This window comes from Giraffa tippelskirchi, chromosome 2 (assembly GCF_054371585.1).
Source record: "Giraffa tippelskirchi isolate mGirTip1 chromosome 2, T2T-mGirTip1v1.2.pri, whole genome shotgun sequence".
Classification (NCBI taxonomy): Eukaryota; Metazoa; Chordata; class Mammalia; order Artiodactyla; family Giraffidae; genus Giraffa; species Giraffa tippelskirchi.
Window position 1 is genome coordinate 40,221,211 of NC_137276.1, and position 18,915 is coordinate 40,240,125.

Sequence of the window (18,915 nt, forward strand, 5' to 3'; positions counted from 1 at the left end):
TTCCGTCTAGCCGAACACACCCTAGGATGAATGCATTCAAAAGAGACACAAAATATACATCTAGAAATCCGACCGGGGTTAAACGTTATCGTCACCCACACTATGGACATTTTTTCGCATCCGTCTATTCCCACGTTATCAGAGAGAGTGACAGAAAGGCAAAGAGGAGCAGCAGCCACAGAAATGGATACAGGTCAAGTCTAAGTCGAATCCATCCTCTTGATATCTCCTTTTGTTTCTGCTAACGATCTCTTTGATGATGGCTGTCATGTCTGGGAGCCTGTGGCTGAAGAAAAAGGAGGAGAGAGATGGCAGAAGCTGCTGGTGGCGGGGCTTCTTCTGCAGGATGGAAATGGCTCTGGACTTGGCGGTGGCTGATGCCCCTCGCTCTGCTGCCGCTTGGCTCTGGACCGCAGCCGGGTAATGGCTGCTGCGGCGGCTGCTGGATGGTTGCAGCGACTGGGCCTGCTTCTCCTCAGCAGCCAGGGGTCTGGCAGCGGCGGCAGCGGAATGGGGAGAAGAATAATCCTCGGAACGGCTGCCTCCTCCGGCGGCCTCCGGAGCCCGGGCCAGGTGGGGTGCGGCGGCGGCGGAGGGGAGGTTTAAAACCGGCCCGGGTCCCTGGATGTGCCGCCGCCGCCGCCGCCGTGTTGGAGGCAATAGAAGGGGAGAGACCAACTCTCCGGCGTTCCCAGCCCTGGAAATGGTGACAGGCGACTCCGACCCCCTCCCCGGAGCTGCGGCCGCCGCCGCCGCCGCTTCTCCCCCCCGCTCCAGGAGCGGGAGGTGCCGCCGCCGCGCCTCAGCCGGCTCCCGCCCGAGCCCACGGCTTCCACCTTCCCTTTCAGGAGAAGCCGAGAAAGAGGCTGCACGGTTAGAAAAGACGAAGAGGGGGCGAGAAACGCCGCCGCTGCCGCCGCCGCCGGCCGGCCGGCTCCCCGAGGGCGCTGCCCCCGCGGCTGCTCACAGGCGCTGAGAGGGGCTCTGGGCTGCGGCCGCCTCCGTCTCTCATCTCCCTCGCCTGAGCCCGGCCTCGCCTCGCAGCGGCTCAACTCTCAAACTTCCATCATGGCTGCAGCTTCCGAGAGGAGAGATCTGAGCGCAGCCGCGTCCCGGCGCCCGAGCGCGTATCCTGCCGCAGTGCACAAAGAGTCCCGCCACATCACCGCCCGCCGACCTGCCCGCCCCCTCCGCTGCCGCCGCCGCCGCCGCCGCGCCGGGAGTCCGGGCGCCTCGGGAGCCCGAGGGGAGAGGGAGGCGTACCCGACCGCGCCAGGGGAGGGCAGGGCAGGGCAGAGGCTGTAGGGAAGCGGCAAAAGGTGCAGCTCCGGGTGCAAGCGCCGAGTCCCCAACCTGCAAGCTCACTGAGCATGCCCAGTATGATTGCCCAGTGCTAGATCGGGCTTGTTGCGAGGCGCCCGCCTGTAACTGCACTTGCCGCGGCTTCTTCTGCAGCAACGCAGGGTGGGGGAAACGAGCTGAGCCATGGCCGATGCCCAGCCAGAGGCAGGGTAAACTATTGCGAAGGTGGGCAGACGAGGGGGGAGGGGTGCGGGGGGGAGGGGCGTGGTGAAGGTTGAAGCAGGTTTGTTCATCTATGTCACTGGCTTGAGTGTGAGGCTACCTGCGCACAGGTGGAAAAGACCAGGTGACCGCGCTGGTCAGTGTTCAGGGAAACGCAGGGACGGCCCGTGCAGCGAGGACACCCCTCCCCCCACCCCCAGACTTCCCCGGCACGGCCTGCAGCCTCCCTCTGCTTTTGCACCCATGTCGGATCATAAGCGTTCGCGGGGATTTGACTGCAGGAGCCTTCGCCGAGAAATCCCACCTTCCCACCCACCCCCGCCCGTGTCCTCAAGGTGTCAGTCTTGGTACAAAGAACAACCCCCTATTGTGTCTTCAGTGTGTATCACCTCACCCGGCTCCCTTTCACTGCCCCACCTCCAGCTCCGCCGGCTACTCGATTCATTTGCCCTAAAAATGAAAGCTCCTAGCAGAGCGCGCGGAGAGTGAGCACATCGCCCCTGAATTTCTGGATCCCCAAAAGCAACTGTCCAGGTGGGCTGAAAGCGGATCCCCGAAGATGGAATGCACTCTGCAGCCCCTGCATTCCCCCCAGAGAGCCGAGAATCTCTCCCCTCGGGCTTCCAGTTGGGTCCATCGCTTCCAATTCAGCTCGATCCTTAGAGACTCCTCGCCCCGCCCCTTTTGGACCGCTGTGAAAACCTCGCTGGGTCAATCGCCCCGGAGCCAGGTTCCGCGCTCCCCCTACCCGGGGAGTGCGCGCCGCAGACCCCTGTGGCAGCGCGGGAGGGCGAAGTACGTGATTGTAGGAAGCTGCAGCCCCTGTGAGTGGGCGGAGCCGAGGAGGGTTCAAAAGGAGGTGGAGGGATACGCGGGCCACAGTCGGAACTACTTTCAGGAGGAGGTCACGTGTACTTCTAGTTGGGGAACTTTCCAAATTCCCACTCCCATATGATAGCTGTAGAGGCAAGTGCTTCGCTTCCTTTTCCCAGAGTGCTCCCGCCTTGTACGGGCAGCGGGACCCCAGAGCCTCCCGGGTCTCGGTGGAAGAACAGGCTCAGACGAGCCTCCCACTGGAGCGCTGTCGGGGCTGGCGCCGGAGGAGCCGGTTACACAAGCACACACATCCAAGCACGTGCCCCCGCCTTCCCTCACCTTAGCTGCTGCCGCTGATTCTCACAGATCTCGGAGCGAGGGTTCCCAAGCTGGTCGCACTCTTTGCCCGCTACCCACAGAGCAAGCTAGAGGACCGAAACCTGAGACTCCGAGCTCTGGAATCACTAGCTCTGCCTTCCCAACCGTGGGAGAAGGGGCTAGATTTCAGGGGTCTGGCGCATCTTTCTCGCCAGCGCCCTGCCCCTTAGACGTAACTTTTCTGGTGCTGTACTCGCGGGGCAAAAGGGTATCTCCTGCAGCATCCCGCTGCGTGAATTCAACGACGTTGCGACAAACTTTCAGTCAATACTTCCGAGCTGATGAGCGCGCCCCACCTACTGTAGACTCAGCCAAGTGACTTAACTGGTCGGAGAACCTAGTCCATGGCCTTCAGCCCAGAACAAACTTGTCAAGTCTGCTTACAGTTCGGATTGGTTGACCTAAACCGCGAAAGAGCTGGTTCAGAAATGCTGAGAACTGGAGTGCATTTACCCCAACATCGATCAGCCTGTAAAGTCCACCGTCGCCTTGGAGAGAAAGAGGGCATCAATACCAACCCAGGAATTCTTTCTTTCCCCTGGGAAGCAAAACTCAAGAATTTGAGTCCAAAAGAATTTAAGTTGATACCTAGGTTGAGGCACTGGTCGTTTTTTTAGATCTTGAGAATGGGATCAGTTTGCATGTGTATTGCAGTAATTGTGAATATGTGGCTAGGGAAGGTCTAAAGAGAATTTACTCAGTGTATGAGAAAGAAAATGATACATGAGCACATCATAGTTGCAGGCAGCCCCTGAAGACTAGAAACCTCAAGGGAGCTTGCCTAGACGCCACAGACCATTACCTAACTCCAGCACTACTAATTAAACCAGGGATATTTACACTGCTCTTAAGAGATCTCTGAGACTTCATGAAACTTTGAATTTATGTGCAACATTCTTTTAAGATAGCCCTACAGGAGTTAGCCACCTATGAATCTTCAGTGTTCATATTTATTGAAGCCTGGTTTTGTGCATGGTCCTGGTCAGCTTGGGGGAAGGAGGGGCCACAAGTGAAAAAAGACATGGAGAGCAACCTAGGAAGAACAGGAGAAAGGCCTCCATTTGGTTTCCAAAGATGAAAGCCCTGTCCACACAGCCTAATGTAAGCCAGAGATTTCTCTATTTTATAAATAAAAATAAGAAGTCCCTGATTTTTAGATGTTCCACTAGATTGCATGGCAAGATCCTGAGAGTGGCATTCAATTGATTATCAACTACTGCTTGGTGAGGAAAGGGAAAATGAAGATAAAGTTAAATGAAGGCAAATGATTACAGAGGGGTACAGTGTCCCATGTTTGTTTTTCCAGTTTCTGATCTTGTCTCCAGAGTTCCGGTTATTAGCACTGCTCTTCCTTACCCACTCCCCATGTGAAGATGAGTCTCACAGCGCCTGAGAAGTCCTAAAATCCACTCCCTGGGAAGAAAGTCGATTCAGTCCTGCCCTGTTGGGTGTTAGGTATGAGGAGAGAATCCTTTTCCTTGCTGTGGCACAGAGCTATTCTGGAGCAGAGAGGGTGTACATCACCAGCACTAATGTGCTGGAATATGAGACTGGCCCACAAGTACTTCTATCTGCTGAAGGAAGAAACTGGAAAATGAGTTTTGCTGCTACTCTAAACATCAGGTCCCTCTAGTCATCTTCATGGTGAGTTAAAGGACCACCAATGTTGGCAGATATTTGACCAACCTGACGGCAATATCAGGTGGTTATTAGAAGCTGCTGAGTAAAAATTTCTTACTTTTCCTAGTGTTAAGTGGGTTCCTGGAGGAAATCCTTTGTTTTTCTTCACTCTGTCCGCTACCCCCAGAGATCTCCTTACCCAGGTGGTTGAGCTGAAACCTCTAAATAGCTGACCCTATCCAATATACAGAAAGTTTTTTTTTTTTTAAGTTCAATTGCTAAGTATCTCTTTGGCTGTACAGATATTACAATACATTGGTTTCCAAACACTTCAGTTCTCTACCTGACTGGATTCAGATTGCCCTGGGAGAAACAGAAGCTTGTAACAAAAGGAGAATTATATAAAGCTTCAGGGAAAGTAACCATATAGAATAATTAGTGAACATGATAAACTAGCTTTAATTATAGTTTCTAACAGCTGATTCCGAAACTGTATTGTTACTGCATCCAGAGAATATCTAAAGAAAGTTCCTTTCTTATTTTCTTTGATAAGTGAAATGACCAGCAACTTGATGGGGATGATATAAATAGTTGATGTGCTCTTTGTAGGTCCTGCTGCTAAAATGTCTTTTGTTGAACACTGATTGCTATAGTGCCTTTCTCATTTCCCACACACTGACCTTTCAAATAGAGATCTAAATCAATGGCTTTAATTTTTAAGCAATCTTCACTATTTTTATCTGCTTAACCACTGTTTTCTAATTCAGACGAAAACATATACAGTAATTATAGACTTTCATTTAAACCATCCCATTCCAACCATTCCAACGGTCTGAAGACTTTCCCCTTATTTCATTTATCCTAATTACAAATATTTCTGTTGTTTTAAATAAAGATACTTTGCTTACCACATTTCTCCAGAAGGTATCAGTATGGATCATACAAGCAACCACATCCTAAAAGAGAATTCTCCACTATCTCTACAAGTTCTTCATGCCCTAGTTTCCTGGAGCTATTTCAGATGGCACTTATGTCTCTTTCACATCTCAGTAGAGAGATGTGCTGTATGAAATTATCACTCTCGGAGAAATAAGGGTTGGGCTGGATGAACTATAGGGGAGACTAGGCACTCACTATGTCCAAGCAGCATTTAGAAATTGTGACTTGGACTAGAGAGTGATAGAAAGGAAAGACCTAACATCACAAGACAGCTTTGATTGTTTTAGTCTCTTTATCTAACACTGGCTATGGGACATTCCATTATGGTGCCCTTAATACTAACACTAGCCCTATGGAACACATTTTTTGTCTTTCAGTTCTTCCAGTAATAGAAAAAGATAATAACTTTTATGTTACCAGCAGGTATTTGGGCATTTACCAAGTGCTTCACAGAGTAGCCCTCATTTGTCTAGGTATAGGATGGATACTGAGAAGGAGTCAAGGTTAACTATAACCTCACTCCTACAAATCTTTCCCTTCAGAATATCCTTCTGGCTTCTGAGGTATCACTTTTTCTGATAATAAAGTAACAGAAAACCTTTTTGAAAGAGAAAATGCATGGTTAAAACTCTATTTAAAGTACAGGGTCTTAACTCCATTCCGTAGTTTAATGATTCAATCAACAAATATGTGGAAGTCTTTTCTGTGCCAGTACTAATCGTGCTAAGCTCTGTGGACACCACAATGACTTGGGTATATAGGGTCCGGCCTTTACGGGATTTAGTCTCCTTGAAAACTTGGCTTCTTTGTCTGACATTGTTGCAACCTCTTTACAGTCTAGGAGTAAAGTTAAAACTGTAGAAATACCCTAATGTTTGATAACTGTTTCAACTATCTATTGCTGCATAACAAACCACCATAAACTTGGTGACTTAAAAGAACAACCACCATTTGTTTTCTCACAATTTTGCAATTTGGGAAGGTCATAGCCAGACAGTTTTTCAGCTCCCCCTTGATATCAGCTGGGTCAGACATGTGGTTATGTCCAGCTATGAGTCTGGCTAGAGCTGGAATGTCTCTGTCTCTGACATTCCCCACACGTCTGGCACCTCAGCTGGAGCACCTAAAATGTCTGCCCCCCCCCCACACTTCTCTTCATGTGATTGCTCATCATTCTGAGGTCCAGCCCAAGCATCTCTGCACAGTGACTGAATCTCAAGCAGAAGAAAGCAGAGGCTTAAAGACCTCTCAAAGCCATGGTTCAGAAGACCCAGAATATCACTTTCATTGTATTCTCTCGGCCAAAGTGAGTCACATGGCCAGCCCAGATCCAAGGGAAGGGGAGTCTCCACTTCTTAATGGAAGGAGTGGCTGAGATGGTTGGAATTATGGGCAGTCGTATTTGGAAACACTCTACCATAATCCATCCTTTGGCCCCAACAGTTCACACATACACTCCCACACACAGACATTCAAAAGACACTTGCTTCCTCCCCCCAGATTATCATTTTGTATAGCACTGGCTCTAAGGTCTAGGATATAGTAATAATATACCAGACGCAGATGGGAATGAGGCATTTCAGACGCTGCTCCTCTTCATCAGGAGATCTATGAACTAAAAAGACAAGTTACGATACACGACATACAATGCTGAACCAGGGACAGGATAAGTGCAATAGACACTTCTGTTCAAAAGCGGGGGGGGGGGGGGGGGGATGGAAGGCACACAGCAGCCACGGACCTGTAGCAATTCTGAAAGTCAGCCGGGCACTGTCATCCTGCCTCTTGAGGATCTAGTTCTCCACTAGGACCTGGTTTTTCTCCCTGGAGTAGTTTTCCTAATCCACTGTTCTTGGCTCCCTGCTCTGGGGTCTAGTTGACCTCTGAGTCAATCTCCCTTTTTCATGAGAAACTGTCTGCCTTTACAGTTGAATAGTTCCCTCAGCCTGCTGCTTGCCCATAGAAAGTTGGAGACCAAGAGGCTTTTTTTTTTTTTTTCCATTTTGAACTATCTCCTGCCTCTTTGGTGCAAGCTTCTGGTGCTTTTACCAATGAAATTCTCTTTAAAACTGTATGGGTTTTCTGTGATTCTAATTGGAGCTCACTCCTTGACCACAAAGCAACACCTACAATTCTTTCAAAAACAAACTTCTCTCTACGTTGGGCCTTGTCTAGGTGGCTGTGGTTGGACCACCCTTAAGATTCTTAGAAGCCCTTTTCATCTAGATGTGAAGATCTTTCAAGCAGGTCTTACATTTTTTAGAGGTCTTAACAGAGTTTTGATTAAATCTTTTCCTTGAGGTCATATTTTATAGGCAGTCCCTGAGGCCATTTCTTAATTGAGACCTTTTGCTGACTGTAAAGACTCTCCTAGGCCCTGTATATTTCTTCTACAAACTGCTTAAAAACTGAATAGTTCTTGTTTTTTTTTTTTAAAAAAACACATTTCTCTCTTGTGATACATCATATATCAGTAAAAGAAGCCAACTGACACTTTAAACATTCATATTGAAAATCTCCTTTGGCAGGTCTATAAGTTCATTAGGTACATTTTCTGTGTTTTACTGCACACAAGTGCAAATGTTGCCAAACATTTTCCACTACATAACACCACTTAACCAGCCTCTAGTAGCAATTTCCTCACTACTCTTATAGCCTCCATTGAGAGTTCTCAACAAAACATTAGCAAACAAATTCAACAATACATTAAAAGGATCATACACCATGATCAAGTGGGATTTATGCCAGGGATGCAAGGATGGTAAACATCTACAAATAAATTAACATGATATACCACATTAACAAAATGCAGGATAAAAATCATATAATCATCTCAATGCATGCAGTAAAAGCATTTGACAAAATTCAACATCCATTTATGGTTAAAAAAAAAACACAAAGTTTGTAAAATGGGAACATACATCAACATAATAAAAGCCATGCATGATAAGCCCACAGCTAACCATATTTAACAGCAAAAATACTGAAAGCTTTTCTTCTAAGAGCAGGAACTAGAAAAGGATGCTCACTTTGACCACTTTTATTCAACACAGTATTGGAAGTCCTAGCCAAAGCATTTATGCAAGCAAGAGAACTAAAAGGCATTCAAATTAAAAAGGAAGAATTAAACTGTCACTATTTGCAAATGACATAAGATCATACATAGAAAACCTAAAGATGCCACCAAAAAAGAAATTCAGTAAAGTTGTAAGATATAAAATCAACATATGAAAATCGGTTGCATTTCTTACACTAACAATAAACTATCAGAAAAAGAAATTAAGAAAACAATTCCATTTACAATTGCATCAAAAAGAATAAAATAATTAGGAAAAAATGTAATAAATAAAGAAGTAAAAGACCTGTACGCTGAAAACTGTAAAATACTGATGAAAGAAATCAAAGAAGACACAAACAAATGGAAAGATAATCTGTGCTCTTGGATTAGAAGAATTAATATTGTTTAAATGTCCATACTACCCAAAACAATCTACAGATTCAATGAAATTTCTGTCAAAATTCCAAAGGCGTTTTTCAGAGAAATAGAACATATAATCCTTAAAACTGTATGGAATCACAAAAGACCCTAAATAGCAAAGCAATCTGAGAAAGAAGAACAAAGCTGGAGTCATCATTTCAAGATACATTACAAAGTTATAGTAATCAAAACAGTATGGTATTGGCATAAAAACATACACACAGACCAATGGAACAGAATATAGAGCCTATACGCAACTATGCATATATGGTCAACTAACTTACTACAAAAGAGGTAAAAATATACAATGGGAAAAGGACAATCTCTTCAACAAATGTTGGGAAAACTGGACAGTCACATGCAAAAAACTGAAACTAGACTACCATCCTACACCTACACAAAAATTAACTTGAAATGAATTAAAGACTTGTAAAACCTAAAACAATAAAAACCCTAGAAGAAAGTGTAGATGGTAAGCTCCTTGACATTGATCTTGGCAATTTTTTTGAATCTGACTCCAAAAGCAAAGGCAACAAAAGCAAAAATGAACAAGCAGGACTATATCAAACTAAAAAGCAAAGAACATCAAAGGAAGTCATCAACAAAATGAAGAGACAACCTACTGAATGGGAGAAAATATTTGGAAATCATATATCTGATAAAAGGTTAATATAAAAATATTATATATAAAGAATTATACATAAAGAATTTATACAACTCAATAGCAAAAAATATATATATTCAATTAAAAAAATGGGTAGAACATTTTTCCAAAGAAGACACAGAGATGGCAACAGGCACATGAAAAGATGCTCAGTATCATTAACCATGCGGAGCAAAGCGAAAGCCGAAGAAAGCAAAACACTACTTTGAAAGGATATATGCACCCCTACATACACTTCAGTATTACTTCAAAGTCAAGATGTGGAAACAATCTAAATGTTTGTTGGTGAATGAATGGATAAAGAAGGTGTAATATATATTTAAATACACATACACACACACAGTGGAATACTATTCAGCCATAAAAAGAATGAAATTTTACCATTGGCAGCAACAGGAATGGGCCTTGAGGGCATTATGTTAAGTGAAATAAGTCAGATAGAGAAAGACAAACACTGTATGACTCACTTATATGTAGAATCTAAAAAGGAAAACAGACAAACAAGCTAATATATACAGAGAACAGATTAATAGATTGGTAGTTACTGAAGGGAAGGGAAGAAGTGGGGTGGGTAAAATAGATGAAGAGGTTAAAAGGTACAAACTTTCAGTTATAAAATAAATAAATCCTGGGGATGTAATGTGACTATATGGTGACTACAGTTAATAATACTGTACTGCATATTTGAAAGTTGCTAAGAGAATACATCTTACATGGTGATTATTTTCCAAGAGAGTAAAAACTAAAGTTGTCAGGTCTAAGCCCAGAACTGTAGTGGCATCATTTTTGCCTCATTCCATCAACCAAAGCAACTAACAGGCCCATCAAGATTCAAGAGAGGGGAAAAAGACTCTACCTCCTCATAGCAAGCTTGTAGAGAGATGGAAGAATTATTGATGGTCACCTACCACAATGAGCCTCGCTCTCTTCCTTATAAATGGGTCTTTAAAACAGACAATTTTCCATGGTCAATTCTGCCTAGAATCTTATCATTTAAGAATCACCACCATCAGCTGACAATTTGATTAGCAACTGAATGTTTTCAGTTTGTTATCTATTTTGTTCCTTAACCATGTAATCTTTTCATTTGCTCACTCATCTATTTCACATGCATAAATCTACTCTAGGATCAATATATTTCACAAAAGCATTCATTAAAATTCAGTAAAATAAAACAAAAGGGATAATTCATGTATACATATATGTTTACATAAATACATTGAAAATATTGATATACGGAAGAATAAACCAGAGAGAAGACAACAGATATTTCTGAGGTTAGGATGGGGAGGGAGGGCTTCAGAAGGAAAGGAGTTTCTCTTTTCATTTATTGCTTTTTGTATAGTTTGAAGGTTCTTTACAATGATCATTTATCATTCTGAAAAAAGTTATTTCATCAAATAGAATTAAGACTAAAAATAAATTCCTATCATCAAAAGAATATCAAATACACCAAGGTAAAGAGCTCAACTCTAATTTCATTTTTAAATAAATGAGCTTACAAAGAAATTTCCAGCATTTAAGCCTACAGGTCTGTTTGATGGCTGCTGCACAACAGAAATACATGAGAACACCTGCTATAAATGCTGTCTAGTGGGAGACGCTATATAATAGATAGGTGTGTCTTACACCGAGTACCCTCTCTCCCTAGATCAACCATCTCTACAAGATCTACTCTTCACTCTTTGTATTATCTAATGACTTGCTGCCCAAAGAAAGAAAGTATGCTCCGGAAATAATCATCTGGTTACCACAGCAATAGCACCATTCAAAGCAGTGGCAGACTATGATCCAAGGAATCTCAAAGATCCCTTTGTTCACCAATCCCACTTTACAGATGAAAAAACTGAAGCCCAGGGAGTTTGTATGCCCAGATTACATAGCTACTCAATAAGGATCCTGGATTGGAGTTTGGGAAATTTCTTGATATCCTATTAGTGAATAATAAAGATGGGAAGAAAACCTCACTTTTAGAGAATTAAACAAGTTACTTAGAAATTTCACTGGAGAAGGCTTTGAATGGTATTTTCAAGCTTAGACAGGGGAGAATGAGGGCAGCAAGAAGAGTAATCAGAAACAGTAAATAGAGTTTGGAATAAAGAAAGATGGTGCCTGATGCTCACTCTCTGCTCTAAAGTGTCCTGAAATTTGACCATGAGAATTAGAACCTTAAAAATCAGACTTGAAAACATGAACTGTTGCACGTTACAACTCTGTTTTCCTCCTCAGTTCCTAAGATCCTTGGCTAAATATCTTCCAGACAAGGACGGTAATGAGGAAACTGTTGTAAGTGGAGTAAGAAAAAGAATAGGGAGCATGCTCTTTTGAAAGGAAGGAAACACCAAAAGCTTCCGGTAACAGAGGGAAACACTGCCACCTGCTGAGGAGTTGGAGTCACTGAACACGGTGCCGGACACAGTCAGAGGCCACGCCTCCCACAGGTCAGAGATGAATTAACGCATCTGTTTGCAGCCTGAGCTGGTCAGTGCAGAGGGAAGGTTTGGGTCTGGATTTCACCAGGCCAATCCGTGGTGGAGAAAGGTCAGTGTGCCTCTGGTGTGAGGACGGTAGAGGACTGCATTCCTGCTTCCCTTTCTTTACTGAACATTTATGCCTATTAGCGCTGAATTTTTTCCTAAAACCTAAGTCTCAAAATAATTAAACGGGGATTCCTTGTTGGCTCAGTGATGAAGAATCTGCCTGTCAGTACAGGAGACACAGGTTTGATCCCCAGCCTGGGAAGATCCCACATGCCATGGAGCAGCTAAGGCCATGCGCCACAACTACTGAGCCTGTGCTCTGGAGCCTGGGAACCACAACTACTGAGCACGTGCTGCAACTACTAAAACCTGCACTGCCGAGAGCCTGTGCTCTGCAACAAGAGAAACCACCTCAATGAGAAGCCCGCACACAGCAACTATGGGAATAGCTCCCACTCATGGAAACTAGAGAAAAAAATGCAAAGCAATGAAGACTCAGCACAGCCAAAAATAAATAAATAAATAATTTTTAAAAGATAATAAATATACTTGGTTGAGACAAGATAAAAGTGATCTGAGAGTAAAAAACATTACAAAGAAGTTTATTCATATAACATGTGTACAAGGCTAAAAATCCTCAGTAGCTCAACACAACCCTTCCTGAGACTTTTTGTTTTTTCTTTTTACTCTTCCTTTTCTATTCATATACAAATATACACACAAAGGACAACTGCAAGAGAGGGCTGGGAGAAAGTTGCTTATCCTTTGTATAAAGACGCAGTCTTTCTCTTTGCTATGGTCTTAATGTGTCTTCTCTAAATTTTTACATTGAAACCCAAGCCCATGGTGAGGGTATTAGGAGACAGGGCCTTTGGGAGGTGATGAGATCACAAAAGCAGAGCCCTCTTGAATGGGATTAGTGCCCTTAGAAAAGAGGTCTGACAGAGCTCCCTTCCCCTCTGCCATGCCAGGTGAGGTTACATCCTAAAGACAGCATTTATGAAGCAGGCCCTTGCTAGACACAGACCTGATCATGTAGGCACTCTGATCTTGGACATTCAGCCTCCAAAACTGAGAGACGAATTTCTGTTGTTTCTATGGCATTTTGCTATAGCAGCCTGAACAGACTCTTTCCACCACCCTTCCATTCTCTCCTCCTGCCCTCCTTCTTGCCGTTCTCTTTCTTCCTAGCCCATTTTCCCCACCCCAACCTCCATGTTCCAAGATTCTCTTTATTAATGTACAAGAAACTGATACAGCTAGGAGACCAAGTGGGAAGGTGACATTTACAGGACTGCCAAGTGACACAGCTCCAAGACCCCCAATCCACACTCTATGTGATACTGTTATTTCATGCTTTTTGATTTTTCAACCACATGAATGTAGAATCTTTAGTTTATATTTAATTTTTTAAGACCTAACCTTAGTGGTTCAATGGTAGGCCACTGTTTAATTCCATTGTTTCATTTAATAATAAAGCAGCTCTGGATCTTACCCAGTTATAGTTTTTTTTTTAATTAACAATTTCTTAGGATTAACAAAGTAAGTTCTAAAGATACTCACTGTGATTTAGATTTTTTTTATCTTGCAGAACTTCAGAAAGACTACCACAGAAAAGTCTAATGTTGTCAGACCTAACTTAGATGGAAAATATTCTCTTTCCTAAATACAAAGATGATCAATTCTCTTTTTGTGAATTTTTGCTAGTTAATTGTACTGGAATGTGTTGCATTTTTTAAAGGATGTGTAGGTTTTAAATTTCAGGAAACTCTAGAGGAAAAGGAGGTCTGTAAGCAAAGGTCATGGTACTTATAAGTTAATTTGGGAATATTTCAAATCCTTAACATAAATTTCATGAAATTGAGAAACTGAGAGAAAGTTAATGGATAGAAACAGTCTACGTTCTGAGAAAAACAAAACTCCCATTTACCTAGCTCTGAGCCCTAAGTCTTATCTGAAATTTTCCTGGACATAGTATCTTTGTGTTGGATGTCTCCCGAGTTGCACGACTAGGCCATTGGCTGCTAGAGCTCAAGAGACCACCTTTTTCCTGTATTACCTGAGAAGCAAGTACAAAGGAACCCTTAACTGAGATATGTATTATTATTAATGTGTTCCTGTGGACTTGTTAACTATAAAATATTTTATTACAGTCTTTATAATGATTTTTACAATAACTTGTAACTATAAGACTGTCTGCATTTCATGTTCTGTTTATTTTATAATGTTGAGACATTTGTCCTATTAACTAGTCAACTTTTTCTTATGAATAGAATTTAGCACATTAAGTCTTCTCAGTCTTTAAAGTAGAATTAAACTGGTTCCTGCCTGAGAATGGCCATTATTCTATTTTTGAAATGTACGGTCCTTTTCACCTACATCTAGGAATTTGTAAACCAGAAAAATTTTGCCTAAAGAGTAAGCTACTTTGGTAGTATAATTACCATGGTAGTTTACTTTTCCTGTGTTTGCTATTGGAAGCTAGATCAAGCAATCCAACTTCTTGTTCTCCCAAACTACACAAAATATTTCTAATAACCTTCTCTATTAGATATCTCTATTTTACAGTAAACAAAGGATAAGAGGAGTCTTAAAAACATTTCTACTTCAGAGCACAGAATGCATACTAACTATAGTGCTGTCTTTGTACACATCCTTATTAACATAGACTAAGGATGCCCTTTAAAGAAAGAAAATCATGAATAAGAATACTTCCAGAGGTAGTCACAAAGCAAATTATAGAAATAAAGTGTCTCGTAGAACCCTGGTTACTATACTTTGGTCACCAGTTATTTAAATAAATTGACCATGGGATTTTCCCCAAATTAGAATAGTATGACTCATACGTAGGGAACTTTGGAGGGACTTCTCCCAGGTCCTTAAGAGGCTCAGCAATGTCCTCAGTGATGTGGGTTTGGTGAAAGTCATACAGCGTAGAAGACTCCAACAGTAGTCATTTCACTTCTGGATATAATCCAGAGAAACTGGAGAACTGAGACACTCAGATAGTTTTAAGGAGATCAATTCCAGATCTTTAACTTTTATATAAGGGCTTCCCTTGTAGCTCAGCTGGTAAAGAATCCACCTGCAATGCAGGAGACCCTGGTTCAATTCCTAGGTTGGGAAGATCCACTGGAGAAGGGATAGTCTACCCACTCTAGTATTCTTGGGCTTTCCTTGTAGCTCAGATGGTAAAGAACCTGCCTGCAATGTGGGAGAGCTGGGTTGGGAAGATTCCCCTGGAAAAGGGAACAGCTACCCACTCCAATACTCTGGCCTGGAGAAGACCAGATAGTTTTAAAGAGCTCAATTCCAGATCTTTAACTTTTATATATACTCCCTCCTAAATCTGATCTACCTGAGAACTACTGTAGTCAAGCAGCCTTGTGGTTCCTAGCCCCACCTCTCTTTTCATATTAGCCCTTTCTCCCACTTGAAAAGAGAAAGGTATATGTCTACTGAAATGCTAAAATGGTGTTTTGCTCCAAGTGTAAAAAACTGCAAGGAGCTAAAAAGACATTCTGAAATAATGATATTGGTATTGAGAGCTAAACAATTTTACTGGGTAACAAACCCTTTTGAAAGTTAGATTATTTAACATTACTTGTTTTCTAGTAAATTGAAGGAAGACCTATTTATACTGTCCACTGATAAATCACTAAAAATAAGATAACTAAGTGATGAGTGGTATATAACTTAGAAAGCTTTCCAATAAATGTGACATCACTAAAACAATTCCTTCCAGTCACATACTTATGGAACAATATTCCTCAGTGTTAATTATATAAAAGCAAATACTAGAAATAAACCGATGTGGGGTTTCCCTGATTAGTCAGTTCAGTCACTCAGTCGAGTCCGACTCTTTGTGACTCCATGGACTGCAACATGCCAGGCTTCCCTGTCCATCACTAACTCCCAGAGTTTGCTCAAACTCATGTCCATAGCGTCGGTGATGCTATCCAACCATCTTATCCTCTGTCGTCCCCTTCTCCTCCTGCCTTCAATCTTTGGCTCAGGGTAAAGAATCTACCTGCCAATGCAGGAGACATGGGTTCAATCCCTGATCCAGGAAGATCCTACATGACTCAGAGCAACTAAGTCCACATAGTTGCTACTATGTGGCAACATAGTCTACTCTCCACAACTGGAGAGTAGCCCTCACAGCAAAGAAGACCCAGCACAGCCAAAAATAAGTAAAGAAATAAAAGCATAAAAAAAAGAAATAAACCAATGTGTGAACCTGTATCCTTCTGGAATGTAAAATTCATTTATGATATATAAACTAACTTTTAAAGCCCCATTGACTTTTTATGTTTAACAATTATAACATTTAAAAATATGTACTTGATGAATTATGAACTAAAAAGAAGTAATGATAATTCAGGATAATTTTTAACACTTAAGAGTATTATGGTCAAAGGAATTTAACATAATTTAAATTTATGTATAAAATTTGCTACAGAGAAGTACGACAAACTGATAAAGATTTTTACACACAATGTATATTACATTCAGATAAAAATCTGTGGCAGAAGTGGAAAGAAAAGTATATGCAAAGAGAAAAAGAAGTGCTGTAACCTTTCCCACTATAAGAGGAGAGCTTGTTCATGTTGTTAATGTTTTGATGGATAATGATGACTATATCAAATCCCTATGGCATTTCTATTCCATTGGATACACTTAAGAATTCTACTTTTAAATGTTAATGTTTACATTATAAATTACTTCCTTTGTAACTACTTAAACTCAAGATGAAAAGTTTCATTCCAGTTCTAAGAAAGAAAAGTTTGTCCAAATCGTTTGTGGGATAAGCTAACAAAATAAAGATTCCCTACTCCAGAATAATTTTCATATATGTGCATAAGAAAACATATAGAGATTTTCATGGCAATATTATTTGAAACAGAAAAAAGTTAGGAAGACCCTAAATAAATATCCACCAATATAGATAAATAAAATGTGATATTTTCAGATGATAGAATCTTATACACTAAAAGGAATAAATTAGATAAATTTATCCATATGGAAATATCTCAAGATTTACCTGACCCTAGTTAAATCTGACCCTCAGAATTACTGTAGGCTCATCCTTCTCTCATTTCCTATCCTCACAATAGTGAAATCATTCCAGGAAGAAGGAAATCCACAGGCTATGTGATATCACCCAACCTTGGCTCTGAGGCAGAGAACTTTGAATGGGTGTGTAACATGATCATATCACACTTACGATCAAGAAGCCTCCACAGTTGTCTGAGGCATTTTAATGACTAGTCCTTGCTGGGAGTGGTGGTGGTTTAGTCACTAAGTCGTGTCCCTACTCTTGCAACCCCATGAACTGTACCTGCCAGGCTCCTCTGTCCATGGGATTCTCCAGGCAAGAATACTGGAGTGGGTTGCCATTTCCCTCTCCATTGTTGGGGGTGGAGGGGAGATTAAAATGGCCAAACAACCAATTAGAAAGAAAAGAATTTCATCATCTTTTTGAAATTTTTACTTGACTGGAAAGAAGAAGTAAGGTATTTATTTATTTAGGAAGGATAGAAAGAAAAAATATTCGGTGGTCTAGCAAAAATCCAAAGGTGAGGTAAGTAGAAAGCACCTCCTAGCAAGACATTAATTCTATGATAAGAAAATCATAGTTCAAGAGTTCATTTCTGTAGGAAAGCAAAATCCGTAAGACCCAGCAGTGACAATTAAGTTCCTTGTCTATATATATTTCATCCCTTTTTTTCTTTTTAGAGAAATCTACTAAAATATTTGAATATTTTGAAAATTAAATCCTATTTTCTCACTCAGTTCAGTTCAGTAGCTCAGTCGTGTCCGACTCTTTGCGACCCCACGAACTGCAGCACGCCAGGCCTCTCTGTCCATCACCAACTCCCGGAGTCCACCCAAACACATGTCCATCGAGTCAGTGATGCCATCCAACCATCTCATCCTCTGTCGCCCCTTCTCCTTCTGCCTCCAATCCTACCCAGCATTAGGGTCTTTTCCAATGAGTCAACCTTTCGCATGAGGTGGCCAAAGTATTGGAGTTTCAGCTTCAACATCAGACCTTCCAACGAACACCCAGGATTGACTTCTTTAGGATGGATTGATTGGATCTCCTTGCAGTCCAAGGGACTCTCAAGAGTCTTCTCCAACACCACAGTTCAAAAGCATCAATTCTTCGGCGCTCAGCTTTCTTCACCGTCCAACTCTCACATCCATACATGACCACTGGAAAAACCATAGCCTTGACTAGACGGACTTTTGTAGGCAAAGTAATGTCTCTGCTTTTAAATATGCTATCTAGGTTGGCCATAACCTTCCTTCCAAGGAGTAAGCGTCTTTTAATTTCATGGCTGCAATCACCATCAGCAGTGATTTTGGAGCCCCAAAAATAAAGTCTGACACTGTTTGCACTGTTTCCCCATCTATTTGCCATGAAGTGATGGGACCAGATGCCATGATCTTAGTTTTCTGAATGTTGAGCTTTAAGCCAACTTTTTCACTCTCCTCTTTCACCTTCATCAAGAGGCTCTTTAGTTCTTCTTCACTTTCTGCCTTAAGGGTGGTGTCATCCGCCTATCTGAGGTTATTGATATTTCTCCCAGTAATCTTGATTCCAGCTTGTGTTTCTTCCAGCCCAGCGTTTCTCATGATGTACTCTGCATATAAGTTAAATAGGCAGGGTGACAATATACAGCCTTGACGTACTCCTTTTCCTATTTGGAACCAGTCTGTTGTTCCATGTCCAGTTCTAACTGTTGCTTCCTGACTACCCCAAGGTAAAATTACTGATAACATAAAATGGGGACATAATAAGAGTAATAATGATAATAACTACCAATATCCTATTTTTACTGACAATTTGTTGATAACAATTAGAAATGTACAGGGTCATTAAAGGGTATATGTAACTGGAGAATTCCATGCACAAAGGGGCCTGGTGGTCCATAGGTTCGCAAAGAGTCAGACACAACTGAAGCAACTTAGCACACACAAGCTCTTAAGAGGGCTTTCCAGATGGCACT

General features: G+C 42.1%; 2 protein-coding genes across 6 annotated transcripts in view; one reads left to right on the forward strand and one right to left on the reverse strand.

The window, feature by feature from the left end:
* Positions 1–1,089, reverse strand: part of PTEN (phosphatase and tensin homolog) — a 94,981-nt gene extending 93,892 nt beyond the window's left edge. For all 5 annotated transcript variants that reach the window (XM_081556726.1, XM_081556716.1, XM_081556747.1 and 2 more), the window contains exon 1: positions 192–1,089. In XM_081556726.1, coding sequence (XP_081412852.1) covers positions 192–270 — 79 coding nt within the window. In that variant the 5' untranslated portion in view covers positions 271–1,089. The remainder of the gene's footprint in view (positions 1–191) is intronic.
* Positions 1,090–1,767: 678 nt separating this feature from the next.
* Positions 1,768–2,888, forward strand: KLLN (killin, p53 regulated DNA replication inhibitor). Its single transcript, XM_081573621.1, is given in 2 exon segments — positions 1,768–1,902; positions 2,334–2,888. Coding segments are annotated over 2 exon segments (690 nt in total).
* Positions 2,889–18,915: the final 16,027 nt, after the last annotated feature.